This window comes from Thunnus albacares, chromosome 22 (genome assembly GCF_914725855.1).
Source record: "Thunnus albacares chromosome 22, fThuAlb1.1, whole genome shotgun sequence".
Classification (NCBI taxonomy): domain Eukaryota; kingdom Metazoa; phylum Chordata; class Actinopteri; order Scombriformes; family Scombridae; genus Thunnus; species Thunnus albacares.
The window spans coordinates 10,340,297-10,356,525 of NC_058127.1; the positions used below are offsets into that span (position 1 = coordinate 10,340,297).

The 16,229-nt window shown below is 35.9% G+C and overlaps 1 protein-coding gene across 1 annotated transcript in view; it reads right to left on the bottom strand.

The window, feature by feature from the left end:
- LOC122974480 overlaps nucleotides 1-16,229 on the bottom strand; it is a 345,451-nt gene that overhangs the window by 222,348 nt on the left and 106,874 nt on the right. Inside the window, exons 40-46 of the mRNA XM_044342515.1 lie at nucleotides 13,580-13,595; nucleotides 13,390-13,487; nucleotides 12,768-12,818; nucleotides 12,649-12,664; nucleotides 12,459-12,556; nucleotides 12,162-12,212; nucleotides 12,038-12,053 (exon numbers count right to left, since the gene is read on the bottom strand). Coding sequence (XP_044198450.1) covers nucleotides 12,038-12,053; nucleotides 12,162-12,212; nucleotides 12,459-12,556; nucleotides 12,649-12,664; nucleotides 12,768-12,818; nucleotides 13,390-13,487; nucleotides 13,580-13,595 — 346 coding nt within the window. The remainder of the gene's footprint in view (nucleotides 1-12,037; nucleotides 12,054-12,161; nucleotides 12,213-12,458; nucleotides 12,557-12,648; nucleotides 12,665-12,767; nucleotides 12,819-13,389; nucleotides 13,488-13,579; nucleotides 13,596-16,229) is intronic.

The window sequence follows — 16,229 nt, forward strand, 5'->3', positions numbered from 1 at the left end:
ACAAAGTCTCAGGGGAGCAAATATGACAAAAGTGACTTTCACTCTTTGAGGTCTATTCAATACAAAATCAACTAGAGGATCCAACACATGTTCTGTTTTCTTCATCATCACTTAAAGTAAGAACTACTGCTCTATATTCATTCATTCATGTTTTTGTTTCTTATTGATGCCATAGTTGTTCTCCCTCACACTTCAGGGACTGTTTACAGATCTTAAAGAATACATGTTGTTTTATTCAAAAACAAATGACTTAACTCACCAGTTTGCTGAATAGTGACTTTGTTGCTGTCCTCTGTGGAGAAGACTGGATATCCTCTTCCTCCTCTACAGTAGTAGATGCCTCCTTGATAAACTCTTATAACACTGTGTGGGTTAACATTTCTTATGGGCTGAGCTATAGAAGAGTCTGAGGTTTGTCTGAACCAGTCGTATTTCCAGTCAGCAGAACCCTTCACAGAGCAGGTCAGTGTCACTCTGCCCCGTACTGGTATGATGGTTTTGTCTTCTTTCAGTGTGGGCTTGGGTTTATTTGCTGAGAGTAAAAAACAAAACAACAACTATAACAATTGGAATGAGATTTGCCCTAGAAAACATGTTTTACTCCATTAGATTGTTACACAGCAGACTTGATACACTTGAACGTAACAGTCTTCTAATATTGTTAAAAAAAAATCTTTAAAAAAAAAGAAACTTAATCACTATTCGAACATTCACTAAGTCACAGACAACTACCATCATATGGAAGTTAAGAACAGAGCATGTGATAACTGCTTTGGGAAACACAGGTGTTACCACATAACTAAGAAGGTTCACTGTGATTTATTGTTCACTTATAGGAAGACAACTGCATAGTTATCTGGTCTTCTCTGCACATTTCCCTGTGAATAATTACATTTCAAAAGCAGGTGGCTCAGTTTCAGTAATTCTGTTCCCAAAATAAAAAGCGACCACTTGTTACTGAGCTGCTCATAGGAGGCTGCATCATTGTTGGAGGAAGAAAATATTTTCTGTTATCTTACTTACATAGACTGAAATGAAAAACAAGCCATTTTGAATATGAATGACAGATGGTTTGACTTACATGATACTGTCAATGTGATGGCATCACTCCACTCTGTTGATGAATACAAGTTCTTTCTACCTTTACAACTGTAGGCTCCACTGCTGGAAACAGAAGCACTGCTAATCTTGTATTTATGATCTTTCAGAGATATGTCCATGTTGTTTATTCTCCATTCATATTCCCATCGAGTGTCTCCATCTCCCTGGATCTCACACCTGACAGTGATTGTCTCACCACTGTATATCAGAGGCCAGTTGGGTTGCAGAGTCACAACAGCCTTGTTGGAAACTGTTTAAACCAAAAATACACACTTAGAACATAATTAGAAATACAAGATTGAGAGAGAAAAATGAAGAAATATAAAATACAAGGCAACATCAAAAGCATGAAAAACATATAAATCAAATAGTATGAAAAGACCTTTGCAATCACATGTTTGTCAGATAAACAGGTCTTACTGAGGACAACAGTCCTCCAGAACACCTGAACCTAAACTTTTACAGGATGCATTTATCTCACAGTGCAGAGAGACTTGACTGTTCAACATCAGTCATTTTGGGGAACAGTTTAATAATCCCATGTAGTTGCATCTTTGCTGTCTAGGTTACCAAGCAGGCAGATTACTGAAATTAAAAAAATATATTAAATTCAATTTTCTATGAACAAGAATGAGAACCTTTTATTCAGCATTAAGATTCCAAGTTTATATGATAAAAACAGATGTTGTTGAGATTTGGTGTGAATATCTTTTGTTCACAGCCATATTTCTTATAAACATTCACCTGAAGAAAAGATTTGTACCAGGGGAAAAGTTGGTCAAGTAATAAACTGAGGATCACAGTACTGTCAGCTAATTTAATGATGTGTCTGTTCTCATGCTGAGAAAGGACTCACCACTCGGGGGAGCCACTGGAGTAAAGAATCTTACCTGCCATCACTGACTCTGATCATTTTAAAATATACTCAATAAAATAATCTAAAAGCCACCTCATCAATTTAAAATCTAGATTGAAACAAGCTAAAACCGTTTCATCTGAAACATTAAGTTAAATGATATTCAACATCAAGGAAAAGTCAACAAATAATACTGTATTAGTATAATACAGTACATTTTTGCTATTGATACCAAAATGACTCTTTTTACACTACTGATAATAGATTTAAATAATACATGTTGTATTATTCCACAACAAAGTACTAAACTCACCAGTTTTCTGGATAGTGACTGTATTGCTGTCCTCTGTGAAGATCTCTGGGTCCCCTCCTCTTGATCCTCTTCCTGCTCTGCAGTAGTAGATGCCTCCTTGATCAACATTTAGAACTCTGTCATAAGTATATCTGAAGGGCTGATCTGCATAAGATCCTGAGGTTTGTCTGAACCACTCATATCTCCAATCAGCAGAGGCGTCCACAGAGCAGGTCAGTGTCACACTGCCGTGTTCTGGTATGATGGTTTTCTCTGCTGTCAGTGTGGACTTGGCTTTATTGGCTGTTTAGTTCAGAGCAAAAAACAAAATGAGTAACAAGAGGGATGGCATTTCCCTTACAGAACAAGAATGAGAAGCTTTTATTTAGCAGATAAGTAAATAAGATTTCAAGTTTATATGATAAAAACAAATGTTGTTGAGATTTGGTGTGAATATCTTTTATTTGCATTCCAGGACAGTTTGTTCACAGCCATATTTCTTATAAACATTCACCTGAAGAAAAGATTTGTATCAGGGGGAAAAAGTTGGTCAAGTAATAAACTGAGGATCACAGTACTGTCAGCTAATTTAATGATGTGTCTGTTCTCATGCTGAGAAAGGACTCACCACTCGGGGGAGCCACTGGAGTAAAGAATCTTACCTGCCATCACTGACTCCGATCATTTTAAAATATACTCAGTAAAATAATCTAAAAGCCACCACCAAGGAAAAGTCCGTAAATAATACTGCATTAAGCAGTCATGTGTTTTCAAAACATTTATAAGTAAAACTGAGCAGCATTAGTGAAGAACCCTCAACTCCTTTATTGTGTCTGTATACAAACTGAAGTGATGTTCCTGTCTGCTCTCAGTGTAATGTTGCGTCTACGTGCTGTTAAGTTTAGAAAAACAATAAAACAAAGAAATTACTGTAATGAACATGTCATCAAGAGTGCATTTATATTTTTACAGAACACAAAGGAAACATCTGTCTCAAATTATGTTTAATTCAATGTTCAAATGAATTTAGACTCTCTGTTTGCACATTTATGTTCATAATCAAACTCCAACTTGTCTTTCTAAATGCTGCATATGTGTTTTCTTTAGATAATTGTGTGTCTCGAGGGTCATCACAACATCTCCCTACATAAACACGCATTTTGAGGAAAATGCTGTTTTACACTTTTGAATTTGTATTGATATATGGAGTAAAATGATAAATACATGATAAAATATGAACACAAAAATGTGATGTGGCCCAAAAAGCACTAAAAGCGATAATTGTAAAACGTGACTGCCGTGAAATAATCAGAATATAATGTTTTATTTCTCTCATTCGGAGGCTTTTTTCTCGCTACCGCTCTCTCTCTGTCTCCTCCTCCTCTCTCTCTTTCTCTCTCTCTCTCTCTCTCTCTCTCTCTCTCTCTCTCTGGTCGCTTGGTCCTCATTTGACGCTCCAAAATCGAAACAGGTCTGAGTTGAGCCATCAAGACAGTTTGACGCGCCTAATAACGCTTTTGGTGCGTATTTGGCCATTAAAAATAAATAAGTGTACTTCAAAACGCATCACACGCTTTCAGTGCGTTTGGGCATTAAGAGTAATACAGTGGATGACAAATAAGTGATAAATATTACAGTATAATATATGAATAAAAATTATTGGTCACCTTCAGAGTGTCCGTAGAAGAGTGTATTCAGCACTAAAATAAAGATTGAAACTTCATCAGATATAATCAAACTGACAGAAACTCAAAATCACACAAACATAAAACAAAAAAAAAAAAAAAAAAAAAAAGCAAATACAGTTTCAGCAGTGGTAACTATTGTTTGATAAATTAAAACAGGTAAGAGAAGAAAATTTCTTTAAAATGAAACATGTAAAATAAAATAGGTAAATCATGAAATTCAAAACCCACATACATAACAATATCTTAAACAATTCACATTTACATTATGCAAAGACAATCATCCAGCAGTAAATTGAACACAGTCCTTCAATCTAAACTGAGCCAAGTCACCAACCAACATCTGGCCTATAAAACAACCCTGTAGTTAAAAACCATAAGCGTGCTCTGTTCAAGCTCTCAGAGAAACTGGTTCAACCAGTGATACTCTGTAATTCTGACTATTCAGGAACATGTTCTTTAATCTGTGACATGCAAACAGAGAAAGTCAGTAATGTACTTACAGAATAATCCCAGCACACAGATCAAAGTGTACCTCATCCTCACATCCAGCACTGACACTCTGTCACTCAGCTGCTCTGAGTCTGACAGATGTTTCTACTTTACTTTAATAATAATGCAGCAGAAAAAGAAAGAGACAAGTTACATTTCATATAAATATGAGATCTGAGTTTAGCCTGCCTGTGTTTCCTTCCCTTTTACACAAAGCTCAGACAATGTCAGTTAGTTTGACCGCAGCAAACTTTGACACGTTTACACTTCCTGGCCACTGTTGCTGCCTGCACTACTTACCTTTATCGTGGTTGGCTTGACCGTTATTATGGTGGTTAATCTGAGTCTACATCACACATTCAAACAGAAGCCAAATGTCAGAACTCGTTTCTGAACAGCCATGTTACAAACCTCTGGTATTAGGTTATAAAGGCTGCTTTTCTGTTTACTGTTATTTATCTGTTCTCATTCCTGTGTTTATGCATTTAGTTTCCTCTGTTTTTCAGAAATTAAATGCATAAAGGGAGAACAAATGTAGCCTGGTTAAAAATATGCATGTATAAATAGTTGTTTGTGATAGAGAAATAGATCAATAGAATTTGTTAAAAGAGTATGGTTAAAATTCATATTTCTCATTGTGTTGAAAAAGGTCAAGTTCATGACTAAACATGTTAAGGATGTTAAAAATGCATCTATGTCTTTTATTTTATTTCTTTTGATAAAAAGCTGCTTATTTAATAGAGTGGTATCTGTCTAGAGAGGTGAATATGGTCAAATAGGTTTGTGTGTGTTACTTGGCTGACGTGTGTGTGTACGCAGACACGGGGAGTGAGAGAGAAGGAGGAGAGAGACTGGAGGAGCGGAGAAGAAAGCAGTTTTTCTGATGGATATCCGAAGTTGTGCCGGAAAAAGTAAAGATGTACCTGAGTCTTAGATTGTCAGCTCGATAATCGGTAAGAGGACATGTTTTGGGAGTAACAGATAACTTCTACCCGAAGTCTGCTGCGCTGTAGCCAACTTGAAAGAGGCTGCTCGTTAATGAAGTGAGCGGTGAGATAGCACTGTGAACGGACTGTAGGCTGCTGCTAGCTAACCCAGCTCGACAAAGCAGCTTCGTCTGGATTTATTCCAATCTGGAAACGAGAGACAACAACCAGATAGCGCTCTGAGCCACCCGGGGATGCTCAGAGTTCCTCTGGCAACGCTGGATAACCACCAAACTCCGTGAATATGCCCGAGTGCTGCCATCCTGCTCATGGACAGAGACCTGTGGACTGTAAGCTTTCTCTGGAGGATCTCATAACTCTGAAAAAGGTACCGATCTGCTTTATTTGTTTCATGCTTTAAAAATTGAGTGAAGTGACCACTAAGTTTTTGGTCCCTACGATCACAAGCACCGCATCAGGCCTGCAACGCTTTTATTTTATTTTGTTATATCCTTTTGCCGGCTTAGCATAGGTAATAATTGGAGTGTGTGATCACTAAAATAATTCAGCGGAAAAATAAAAGCAAATACTTTTAAGGTGAAAAGGTAAAAAGGGAAAACTACTGTGTGACTTGTGAAACAAAAGCAGTGAACACTCCTGGTATTTAATTTAATATTATTTTCATTTAATTTTGCCTTAGAATTAAAGGAAGAAATTATTACTTTTAATTTTAAATGGTTTCTGAGTGTGTTTATTATTTCAGAGGTTAAAAGCTATATAGCCTTTATACTCTATACCAACTTATATTAGATTGTGGTATTTTATTGTGTTAAAGGGCTAGCATACTCAATTGTTTGTTACACTATGGTCTCAAAATAAGTTATATTCAAGAGGTAGGCTATAGGATTTTCAAAGTGACCCAAGCTAAAAACATTAAATTAATCAGAGATAATATAACAAAGGAAATTAGGATAAAGAACTCAGGGCTCCATCTACATAATATAGAGGGTAGACGGGGTACACAAATCAAAAATGAAATATATTAAAAATAAATTGTTGCACGTTTTGTACCATTGTGTTACACAGTTTACTTAACAACTAGAGCTTGAGTAGAAAAAACAAGCCACTGCTTATCAGCATGACGAAAACAAACCAACAGTTTCTCTCTACACATAAATATGTGTTGCTTTGATAGCAACACGTACTTGAGGTGTGGTTGTCACATTCACACCAGAGCTGATGTGTCAATACACGGAAAAGAAGAGGTGTCTGATACTGTGCAGGATGTGCAATCATATTTTTTAGACAGTAGAAACTAAAACAAGTGAAAATATTTTGGGAGGTAGTAGAAATTGAGTCAAGTGCAATGCATATGAATATAATATAGCAATTACAAAATGTTTTTTTAACTGACTGTCTTTGAATATAACTAAGACTGGTGGTGACATGAGGAAGTGGACAGTCGATATTTATTTCTCAATCTGAAACATCATACAACAGAAAGTCAGAGGTGTGAGCTTGTGAAAATCTGACATTAAAGTTCTCACTGTGTTTTACATCTTGAACTCTCCCTATCACGTCAGTCTGCCATCTGCTGTCAACCAGGTGTGAAACATGTCATCTGGCTGACAGCGTAAATTTCAATCAGGAGAGACAAGTGAATGCAGCAAAAATAATTGTTTATTATACAGATGATATTGAAGATTAAGTGTTGACCAGAGTTTTTGGTGCTTAGACTCTACAGGGAGCAGCAGCAAGATAAATCCCTCCATGGAGTCCAGACACTGGTGATGGTGGCTGATGACTTCTGCTGAGGCTGATAAGGCCGATGAGGTTGATGAGGAGATGCACTGATGGATCTGCGAAGACTGGGCGGTGATGGGGAGGTGGTCGGGCGCACAAAACAACAGCATAAAAGCATTAAGGTAGAGAAGGAGAAAACATATTTTAAAAGACAGCCGCATTATGATAGGCTGACAAATAAAGGTGTGTCACCGTGCTATTGGTCAGATGTGGTCAGCTGATGTGAACAGCTGATGACACCAAGGCCTTAGGGATGGGAATGACAGATGGTTTGGGAAATAATACTAATGACCTGAGCATGCAAAAGATAGTCTTCCTGAATGAACTTTCACTAAGCTTCATTTGGCTTTAACTAAAGACTTTATTTCCTCATTTTCATCGGTCAGTCAAGAGTCGCCCCTGCAGGACTCCTGCTCTGTAGGCATTGAGTGGAGCCTTTGATGGCAGGTTTGATGACAGGTCGAGCACACAGCACACATCAAATAACAAATCACCACATTGAACAATGAATGTGGCAGCAATAAATAATGAAGGCACACATCAAATAATGAAATAGTGACATCTAGTGGTGAAAACTAGAAATAGACCTTCAAAAAAATGGAGTTGTATTAAATTTGTGTGGAGGTTCATTTTTTCATATTTAATGACTATTCTCCCTCTGTATTCATTATTTAATGGGAGACTCTTCATTGTTTGACCTTTCTATTAATAACAGTTTACATTAATTTCAACTTGCATTTCTTGTTTGATGTTTAGCTTTTCATTATTAGATATGGATCAGTAGTGCACCACTCTCCTCTCTACTTCCTCAACTCTCTCTGGCATCTGCCCTCTGATCAGCTCATATTAAGAAACACATGTGGACTCACACCTTTGGTAGTGTGCAATTAGATGGCAACAATTCTTGAAATCAGGAGGCCCCAGGCAAAAGCTAAATGTTTTTCCAAAGTTTTTATAAATTTTTCCCCCTGTATGTTCCTATAGCTTCAAAATAGTAACCTCTAGTTCACTCAATTACATAAATATATAAAGTATATATTATATAAATATAAAAAGCAATTAAAAACATCACTGACTGTTTACTGCTGAAAAAATGTTTATTGATGACTAAAAAAAATAAGCACATACATCACAGGTAAATACATTTGTAAATAGACAGGAAAACTTTCATGTATAATAATAGCAAAAGTTACATATTCCTGTAGAGCCCCAGATTAAAAATACAGACCTGGAAATGTGCTTCAAAGCTAAAACCTGTAATGTTTTTAATGAATACACACAGTTGTTTACTACAAATTAAAATTAGCACGTATAGTTGGAGAAGCTCTTATTAAAAAATGTTGGCTGTCATCAGTTCACATTTATCCTTTAAAAAATTCCAACTAAGACATATTATATTTGCATTTCTGTGACCTGTTACTAGTCAATCAGACTTTACTATGCTGAACATAGTTTAATATGATGAGGTTAGATATAACAATACAATACAGTAGATATTACTTAGCTATAGATTGAGGGAGACAACATGTGAGGTTACAGAATTCAGCTTTGAGTCACTTATTGTAGTATTTTAAAGGACCATTTTACTAATTTTCCTACAGTGTCCTACTCCCTCTCTCTGCTGTCTGATGTTCACCCCATAATGTAAAACAGGGATCTTTGATCAGCTTTGTTTACAGTTGTTCACATTTTGAGATTTTTTTTTTTTCAATCAAAGAAATATACCTGATGGTTCATCACCCAACAGAAACAAGGGGCATAAATCAATCTGCATAAGAACATAAGAATCTCCAAACTTCCCGGTTCAAAGTTTGTGTTCCCCTTTCAGCTACTGGATGACCAAATTAAGAAGGAAGATTATAAAACAGACATTAACATACATACACTTAAAAAATATATATTAAAAACACTACTGACAGCTTACTGTTCAATAAAAAGCTTTTAAAAATACAAAAAAAACTAAATTCATCCAGTTAAAAATAAATAATCTATGAATTCATTCATTAAAGGACAGGAAAACTTGTACAACATGTGTAACAGGATGTTGTTTGATAGCAGATCATCACATATAGTCATTAAAGCTGTTTCATCAAAAACTGAAGAAGAGGCTGACTGACTAAAGCTGCACTACTGTACTAACTGTACAAAATACTGAGCACATTTGATATTTAGATAGCAGATGTACACAATTGCACACAAAACTGCAAATAAACTATACAATGATGTAGTTCTTCATGTTGTCATCCATTCCTTTGGTTTTGTTGATACAGATCTCTCTACAGACCTGGAAGAAAACCAAAAGAGAAGATTAGTCTGAAACATTTTCCAGTAATGTCATAATTTACAATGATAATGTACTGAAGGCTTGTCAGGGTTAATGTCTCCACTGATAATAAAAGAATAACAGTATTGTAATGCTCAGAGTGCTCAAAGCAGTCACACAGCAGAGTATTATGGCTTTTACAGAATTTAGTAAACATACTGATACTGATTATACATACTGATGTATAAATACTGTTCTTCAGCACTGCAAACACACATAATGTAAAATAAACATACATTCCAACAAAAGATATTCAAAAAATTAATAATTATAAACACCTACAATTTTGCAAATACAGAACACATTACATACATTACACTGTGTCCAAGACCAACATGTTGGACAGTAACAGTTGCAGGTGAGTGTAGACCTTAATTAATTTGTCCTTCTTCTGTATTATTGTAGCAATAGTGTTTGCAAATGTGTGTGGAGAGTGTGTGCATAATCAGATTTGTAAACCTGTAAAAGAATCTCTAAATTCATACTGAAATGTGTGAATATGTACAGCAATCTGCAACTATGTATTCAGATTTGTAAGTGTATTGACACTTGTGAATGTGCAGACAAATCTGTAAATGTGTATTCAAAAAACTCAGAGTAAATGGCCTTTTATTAATGACTGAAAGTTTTGCTCCAAGAGCTGGAAACAGAAAGTCATCAGATACAACTCAGGTACATCTGTAATTAGTTGTCTTTTTACATGTGACTTTTGCTACATTCCTTACTAAAATTTGCAAATGTGAGGGTTTTCTTCATACTTGGCCGAGGCTCGCAGGCTCACACTGGGAGGAACCGAAAAAACAAGGCAAGATGCAATGGAGCCGTAAAAGTCACTGTACTGTTCCCAACTACCATAACAACAAACAATTTTCCACAAATTTCCATCTAGTGAGTGACCAGTAGCTCTTTAGCATCGTTAATGGTGCAAACTGACAACCTGTAATGTTTAGCCTCGCTAGAATCTGCTAGCACAATATTGTTGCAGTGTTTCCCCTGAGACAATTTCAACGGTAAATAAACTGCAATGTTATGTATAAAATATTCTGTTTGTTGGTAACATCATTGCAATGCATTTTATTCTGTATTTTATTGCTGGGGCTTTGCTAGAATCTACCCTGCTGCTGTAAACAAATGTAGTTCATATGATGTAACATTAGAGTCTGCAGGAAACAAACATGTTATTTTCAACAAACTATACTTGTCTTGTTAGTGACAGCAGCCTTTAATGTTTAACTATATTTTCAGTGAGTAACCTGCACCAGACTAATCCTCACTGACTGCATGCTGTGACAGTCACAGTCAGCGAACACATGAGGTGATTGATATTAGGAAAAATGTTAATGCTAGTTAGAGGTTTTGCAGCAGTGATGACCATCAATCTGTTGACAAGAAACCTGCAGAATGTTTGTCTGCAAGTTAATATTGCAAATAATTCAATATTGGTTGGTACACTGTGTTACAGACAAAAATCGTGACACATTTGCAGATCTCAGGCATGACAGGAGTCTAGCAAAAGTCACATGTATAAAGAAAACCAATGGAGAGGTGTGCCTGAGGTGTAACTTCCCAACTCTTGGAGCAAAATACTTAAAATACATTTTTCTCACAGATTTTACACATTCACAACTCTGTGTATGCTAGGGCTGGGCGGTATGGACAAAAAAATCGTTATTTTTTTTCAATCTTGGGGTCGTTTCATGATTTTACTTGATTTTTGTTTGCCTTCATAATGCAGACTTAAAACATCATATTTATTTAAGACAGTTGAGCAAGAACAATAAGAAACCTGCAACACCTGCAAGGCTGTTATAATCATTACGCATAAAATACATGTGATCCCACACAGCTATTGACTGTGAGCACCAGATGCTTCAACTGAGTAGATCATAGGCATCTAGTTTAATAATCAGTTTCAGCACAGATAGAGCAGAAAAATCAGATCACTAGTTGCTGCTGTTTGTGTTTCTTTACAAGACATCAGCCTGATATTTGCAGACTGCTGCTAGCTAGCGTTAGCTACCTGGAGAGTAAACTGTACAGTGTAGAATCTGGATACTGTTCCTTCAACTTCAGGTGCTTCAACTCTCATAACCAGAGATGAGACCTCATCAACTAACACAAACCAAGAGCACAGATCAGTGTGCAGAGTCATTTTCAGTCTGTTCTTCTCGTAGATGTGACTGTTAAATTCACTACGAGATAGCCAGAGACAGCTGTGGCAGGTGTGCATGTAGTGTAATTAATAATGTCACAGTTTATGACTCAAGTGACTCAAAACAGCTAATGTAGCTGCCATCTACTTTTTGACTAAAAATAACCTTTTCGTGAATTTTGTAATGACTCAATTTTACGATTTAGACATTTTACACATTGACCAAAAACAAGAATTTAAATGAATAAAATCAATTTGAGATATCGTCCAGCCCTAGTGTATACATTCACAAATCTTGATACTCTTGCAAATCTGAATACACATTTTCAGTTTCCTGTACACATTCACAAATATCAGCAATTAGAAATTCTTTTACACATTCTGAGAGAAGAGAGTTTTATTCCAACCTGATAAAGCCTGAATCTGTGAAAAGGATATTTGTTGTTACATGGTTTTGTTTTGTAAATTGTTTTCTCTTAAATTATGTAATATTGCATTTCAGACTGCTCCATGTTAAGGTGTATACTGTACCATTTTCAGTGTCTTTAGAGCCTTTGATTGATTCATAGACAGAAGCATCACCTGTGAGCATAAAGTGAAAATCAAGCTGATATCAAGTGAATCATTTAAATTGCATGATACCAATCAAATATCACCTTTTTAACAAAAATCCTCAGGGTTTTTTTGTTTATTTATTTGATTTTAAAATAGTAGAATCTTAAATGTTTTAGAGCCTTTACTGTCTTTATAGACTGTAACAGAAATGTTGAGGTTTGTTACAGTTAACAAAAAATGACAAAATGAATCAGGATTAGTTTGAAGACTGACCATGGAGAAGAGAGGAGTATACGTTATGTTGAGTTTCATTCAGGTTGACCATGTGATTTGCAGCAGAGTCCTGATTGGTGCTGTCAGACTGGATCGGCCTAAAACATTTAGCAAATACAATGAATTTAATAAGACACATTGAAGGTACTGCTGTTATGTTCAAAATGAGAGAAGAGAGTTTTGTACCAACCTGATAAAGCCTGAATCTGTGAAAAGGATATTTGATGTTACATTGTTTTGTAAATTATTTTCCCTTAAATTATGTAATATTGTATTTCAGACTGCTTCATGTTAAGGTGTATACTGTACCATTTTCAGTGTCTTCAGAACCTCTGACTGATTCATAGACAGAAGCATCACCTGTGAGCAGAAAATGAAAATCAAGCCGAGGTCAAATTAATCATTTCAATTGCATGATACCAATCAAATATCACCTTTTTAACAAAAGTCTTCAGATTTTTTAAAAAAAATATGATGTTAACAGTGTGGATAAATGCAACAACAGGAAACCATAAAGGTTTTAGAAGCTGTCATTTCTACTGAAATAACATTTCTAGACTGTAATATTTCATATGTTACAACCAAGACTATAAAGCCTTAAAGCCATAATTGCAATAATATTTCTGGACTCTGGACATAAGTCTTGTAGTTTTGGTTAAATTACAACAATATAAAACAATGTTCTAGTCTGATCTTTTGTGCATGTGGTAGAACAACAGGTTATGTGACAAATCTTTGAGACTGTTCTCCAAACTGACCCACTACTTTATTTACTGAGATCAACAACAACTTCCTGTTTGATAGATTGTGGCTTTTGGTTAATATTCATTAAAAATCAGATGGCTAGAGTCTAGAAAAAGAGTAATAGAAATGTTAGAGTCAGAGTTAACAAAAAATGACAAAATTAATCAGGATTAGTTTGAAGACTGACCATGGAGAAGAGAGGAGTATACGTTATGTTGAGTTTCATTCAGGTTGACCATGTGATTTGCAGCAGAGTCCTGATTGGTGCTGTCAGACTGGATCGGCCTAAATCATTTAGTAAATACAATGAATTTAATAAGACACATTGAAGGTACTGCTGTTATGTTCAAAATGAGAGAAGAGAGTTTTGTACCAACCTGATAAAGTGTGAATCTGTGAAAAAGATATTTATTGTTATGTGGTTTTATTTTATAAATATTTTTTCTGCTATTTCACATTATGACATCAAAATACATCTTTGTATTTGAATAATTAAAAACATAAAACATTTAACATCAGAGTGAAAAAGTCGCACCTTTGGATCGTCTGTAGTGATACAACAGGAGCAGGAGAATAATAAGAATAATTCCACAAACCAGCCCAACAATTAATGGTATAAGAGATGAAGAGCTGTCAGGCCTGGACACTGCTGTAATAGATAATAAACAATATTCATCATTCATTTGCATTTGTATTTTTATAGATATCAGATTTTGTAGTGTTATGTTTAATTATTGAATGGCCCTTATGTAAAGTAGAAAACATGTTAATTCAATATGTGCAATCAGCTGAAACTAAACCTGTAAACTTCTAATTCTGTAAAGTATTTGACCACATTTCTTTCTAAGACAGCAACACAGTTTACAAGAAAGAAAATGCATGAATTGTTGTAATCCTACTCACCCTTAACTGACATCCAATTCTGTACTGATTCTTTTCCTGAGTATTTACACTTGTAGAAGCCTTCGTCTGACTTTGACACTGCAGAGATATTCAGCTCCCCTCTGGTATCATTTTGGATAAGTTTGTCATTTTGATAGAAAACCACGTTGGAAAGTAATTCTCCTGTCTTCAGTTTGCAGCCAAGAGTAACAGAATCTCCCTCAGTCACAGGATGCACAGGGCTCACCAGGATAATATCTGCATCTGTAAAACAGTTAAACACTATAGATCACACATATGCCTTTATTTTTCTGCAACTAATTTATCTAACAGAGTCAGTGTAGCTGAGCAAAGACCCAACATTTCAGCTTTATTACATACATGTCTTGTAACTATAAATATACCATCTATGGCTAGTTAGCTCTAGAGCGAACAGGTACATATGAAAGAAACGATGGATGGTTATTGACACAAAAACACCCCTGACTAAATCTGCATGTTAATTTCATCATCCAGAACAAAGAAAGGTCTTGCTGCACACCAAAAAAGCTGTGGACCAAACATCTTGGATCTGTAAAATATTAATTTCCAGATGCTGGCGTGACTGGGGAGTCGAGTCTTCACACTTGCTGTCAGCCAACTCAGGTATCTGAGCGCAGCAAGAGACACCATCGAGGGCGTCAGCTTACGAAACTGGTATGGGGAACCACTGCCGCGGTGATTGGAAGGCTGAGCCCAGCACGGAATCCAATATGTGTGTTAGCTCATGAACCACAAGCAGTACGCTGGAGCAGGGAACGGGAAGCAAGGGAACAGCAATCCAGGGAGGCTGCCCTTAGACAGACGCCCAGCTACAATTTATGTAGATAAGCATCTTCACGTTGCGACTCGCACACTGTTTTTCACTTCTCACATACTTTGCTTTCAAAAACACAGACTGTCACACACTGCACCTTGACTCAAGCGGGGATCAAATAATGAGAGATTACACGCCATCACAGGTGCTTTATAGGTAAACCCGTGGGGGGTGACCGGGCAAGGCGGTGTGTCTTAGAGAACATATCCACATATCATATCTTATAATAAACAAATCTACAAGTATGAAAACACAAACACATATACATACACTAAACAAACAATTAACAGTATGTATAAACATGTATGTGTTGCTATACAGCGTGATATGAGTTATGACCACTGATGCAACTTTATTCAGCTCAAAAAAAATACCTTTGACTGATCATTCATTTACATTTGTATTTTGATATATGCTAAATTTTGTAATTTTATGCCCTTGTGTACAGTATAAAACAAGTTCTCTTGCACAATCCAATATGTGAAATCAGCTGAAACTAAACCTGTAAATTTCTAATTCTGTAAAGTATTTGACCACATTTCTTTCTAAGACAGCAACACAGTTTACAAGAAAGAAAATGCATGAATTGTTTTAATCCTACTCACCCTTAACTGACATCCAACTCTGTACTGATTCTTTTCCTGAGTATTTACACTTGTAGAAGCCTTTGTCTGACTTTGACACTGCAGAGATATTCAGCTCCCCTCTGGTATCATTTTGGATAAGTTTGTCATTTTGATAAAAAAACACGTTGGAAAGTAATTCTCCTCTCTTCAGTTTGCAGCCAAGAGTAACAGAATCTCCCTCAGTCACAGGATGCACAGGGCTCACCAGGATAATATCTGCATCTGTAAAACAGTCAAAGAATATGAAGTTTCAGTCAGAGACCAGCTGCTGACCTTTAGAACAAGGTGACATAAAACCATGAGAATAGATCACACATATGCCTTTATTTTTCTCCAACTAATTTATCTCACAGAATCAGTGTAGCTGAGCAAAGACCCAACATTTCAGCTTTTATTACATACATGTCTTGTAACTGTAAATATACTAGCTATGGCTAGTTAGCTCTAGAGCTAACAGGTACATATGAGATAAACGGTGGATGGTTATTGACACAAAATCACCTCTGACTGAATCAGCAAGTTAATTTTATCATCAAGAATAAAGAAAGGTCTTGCTGCAGACCAAAAAAACTGTGGACCCAAACATCTTGGATCTGTGAAATATTAATTTCCAGTTGTTTCAATAAATATGAAGAAGCTTTAATTTGGTCCTCAGATGAGTTT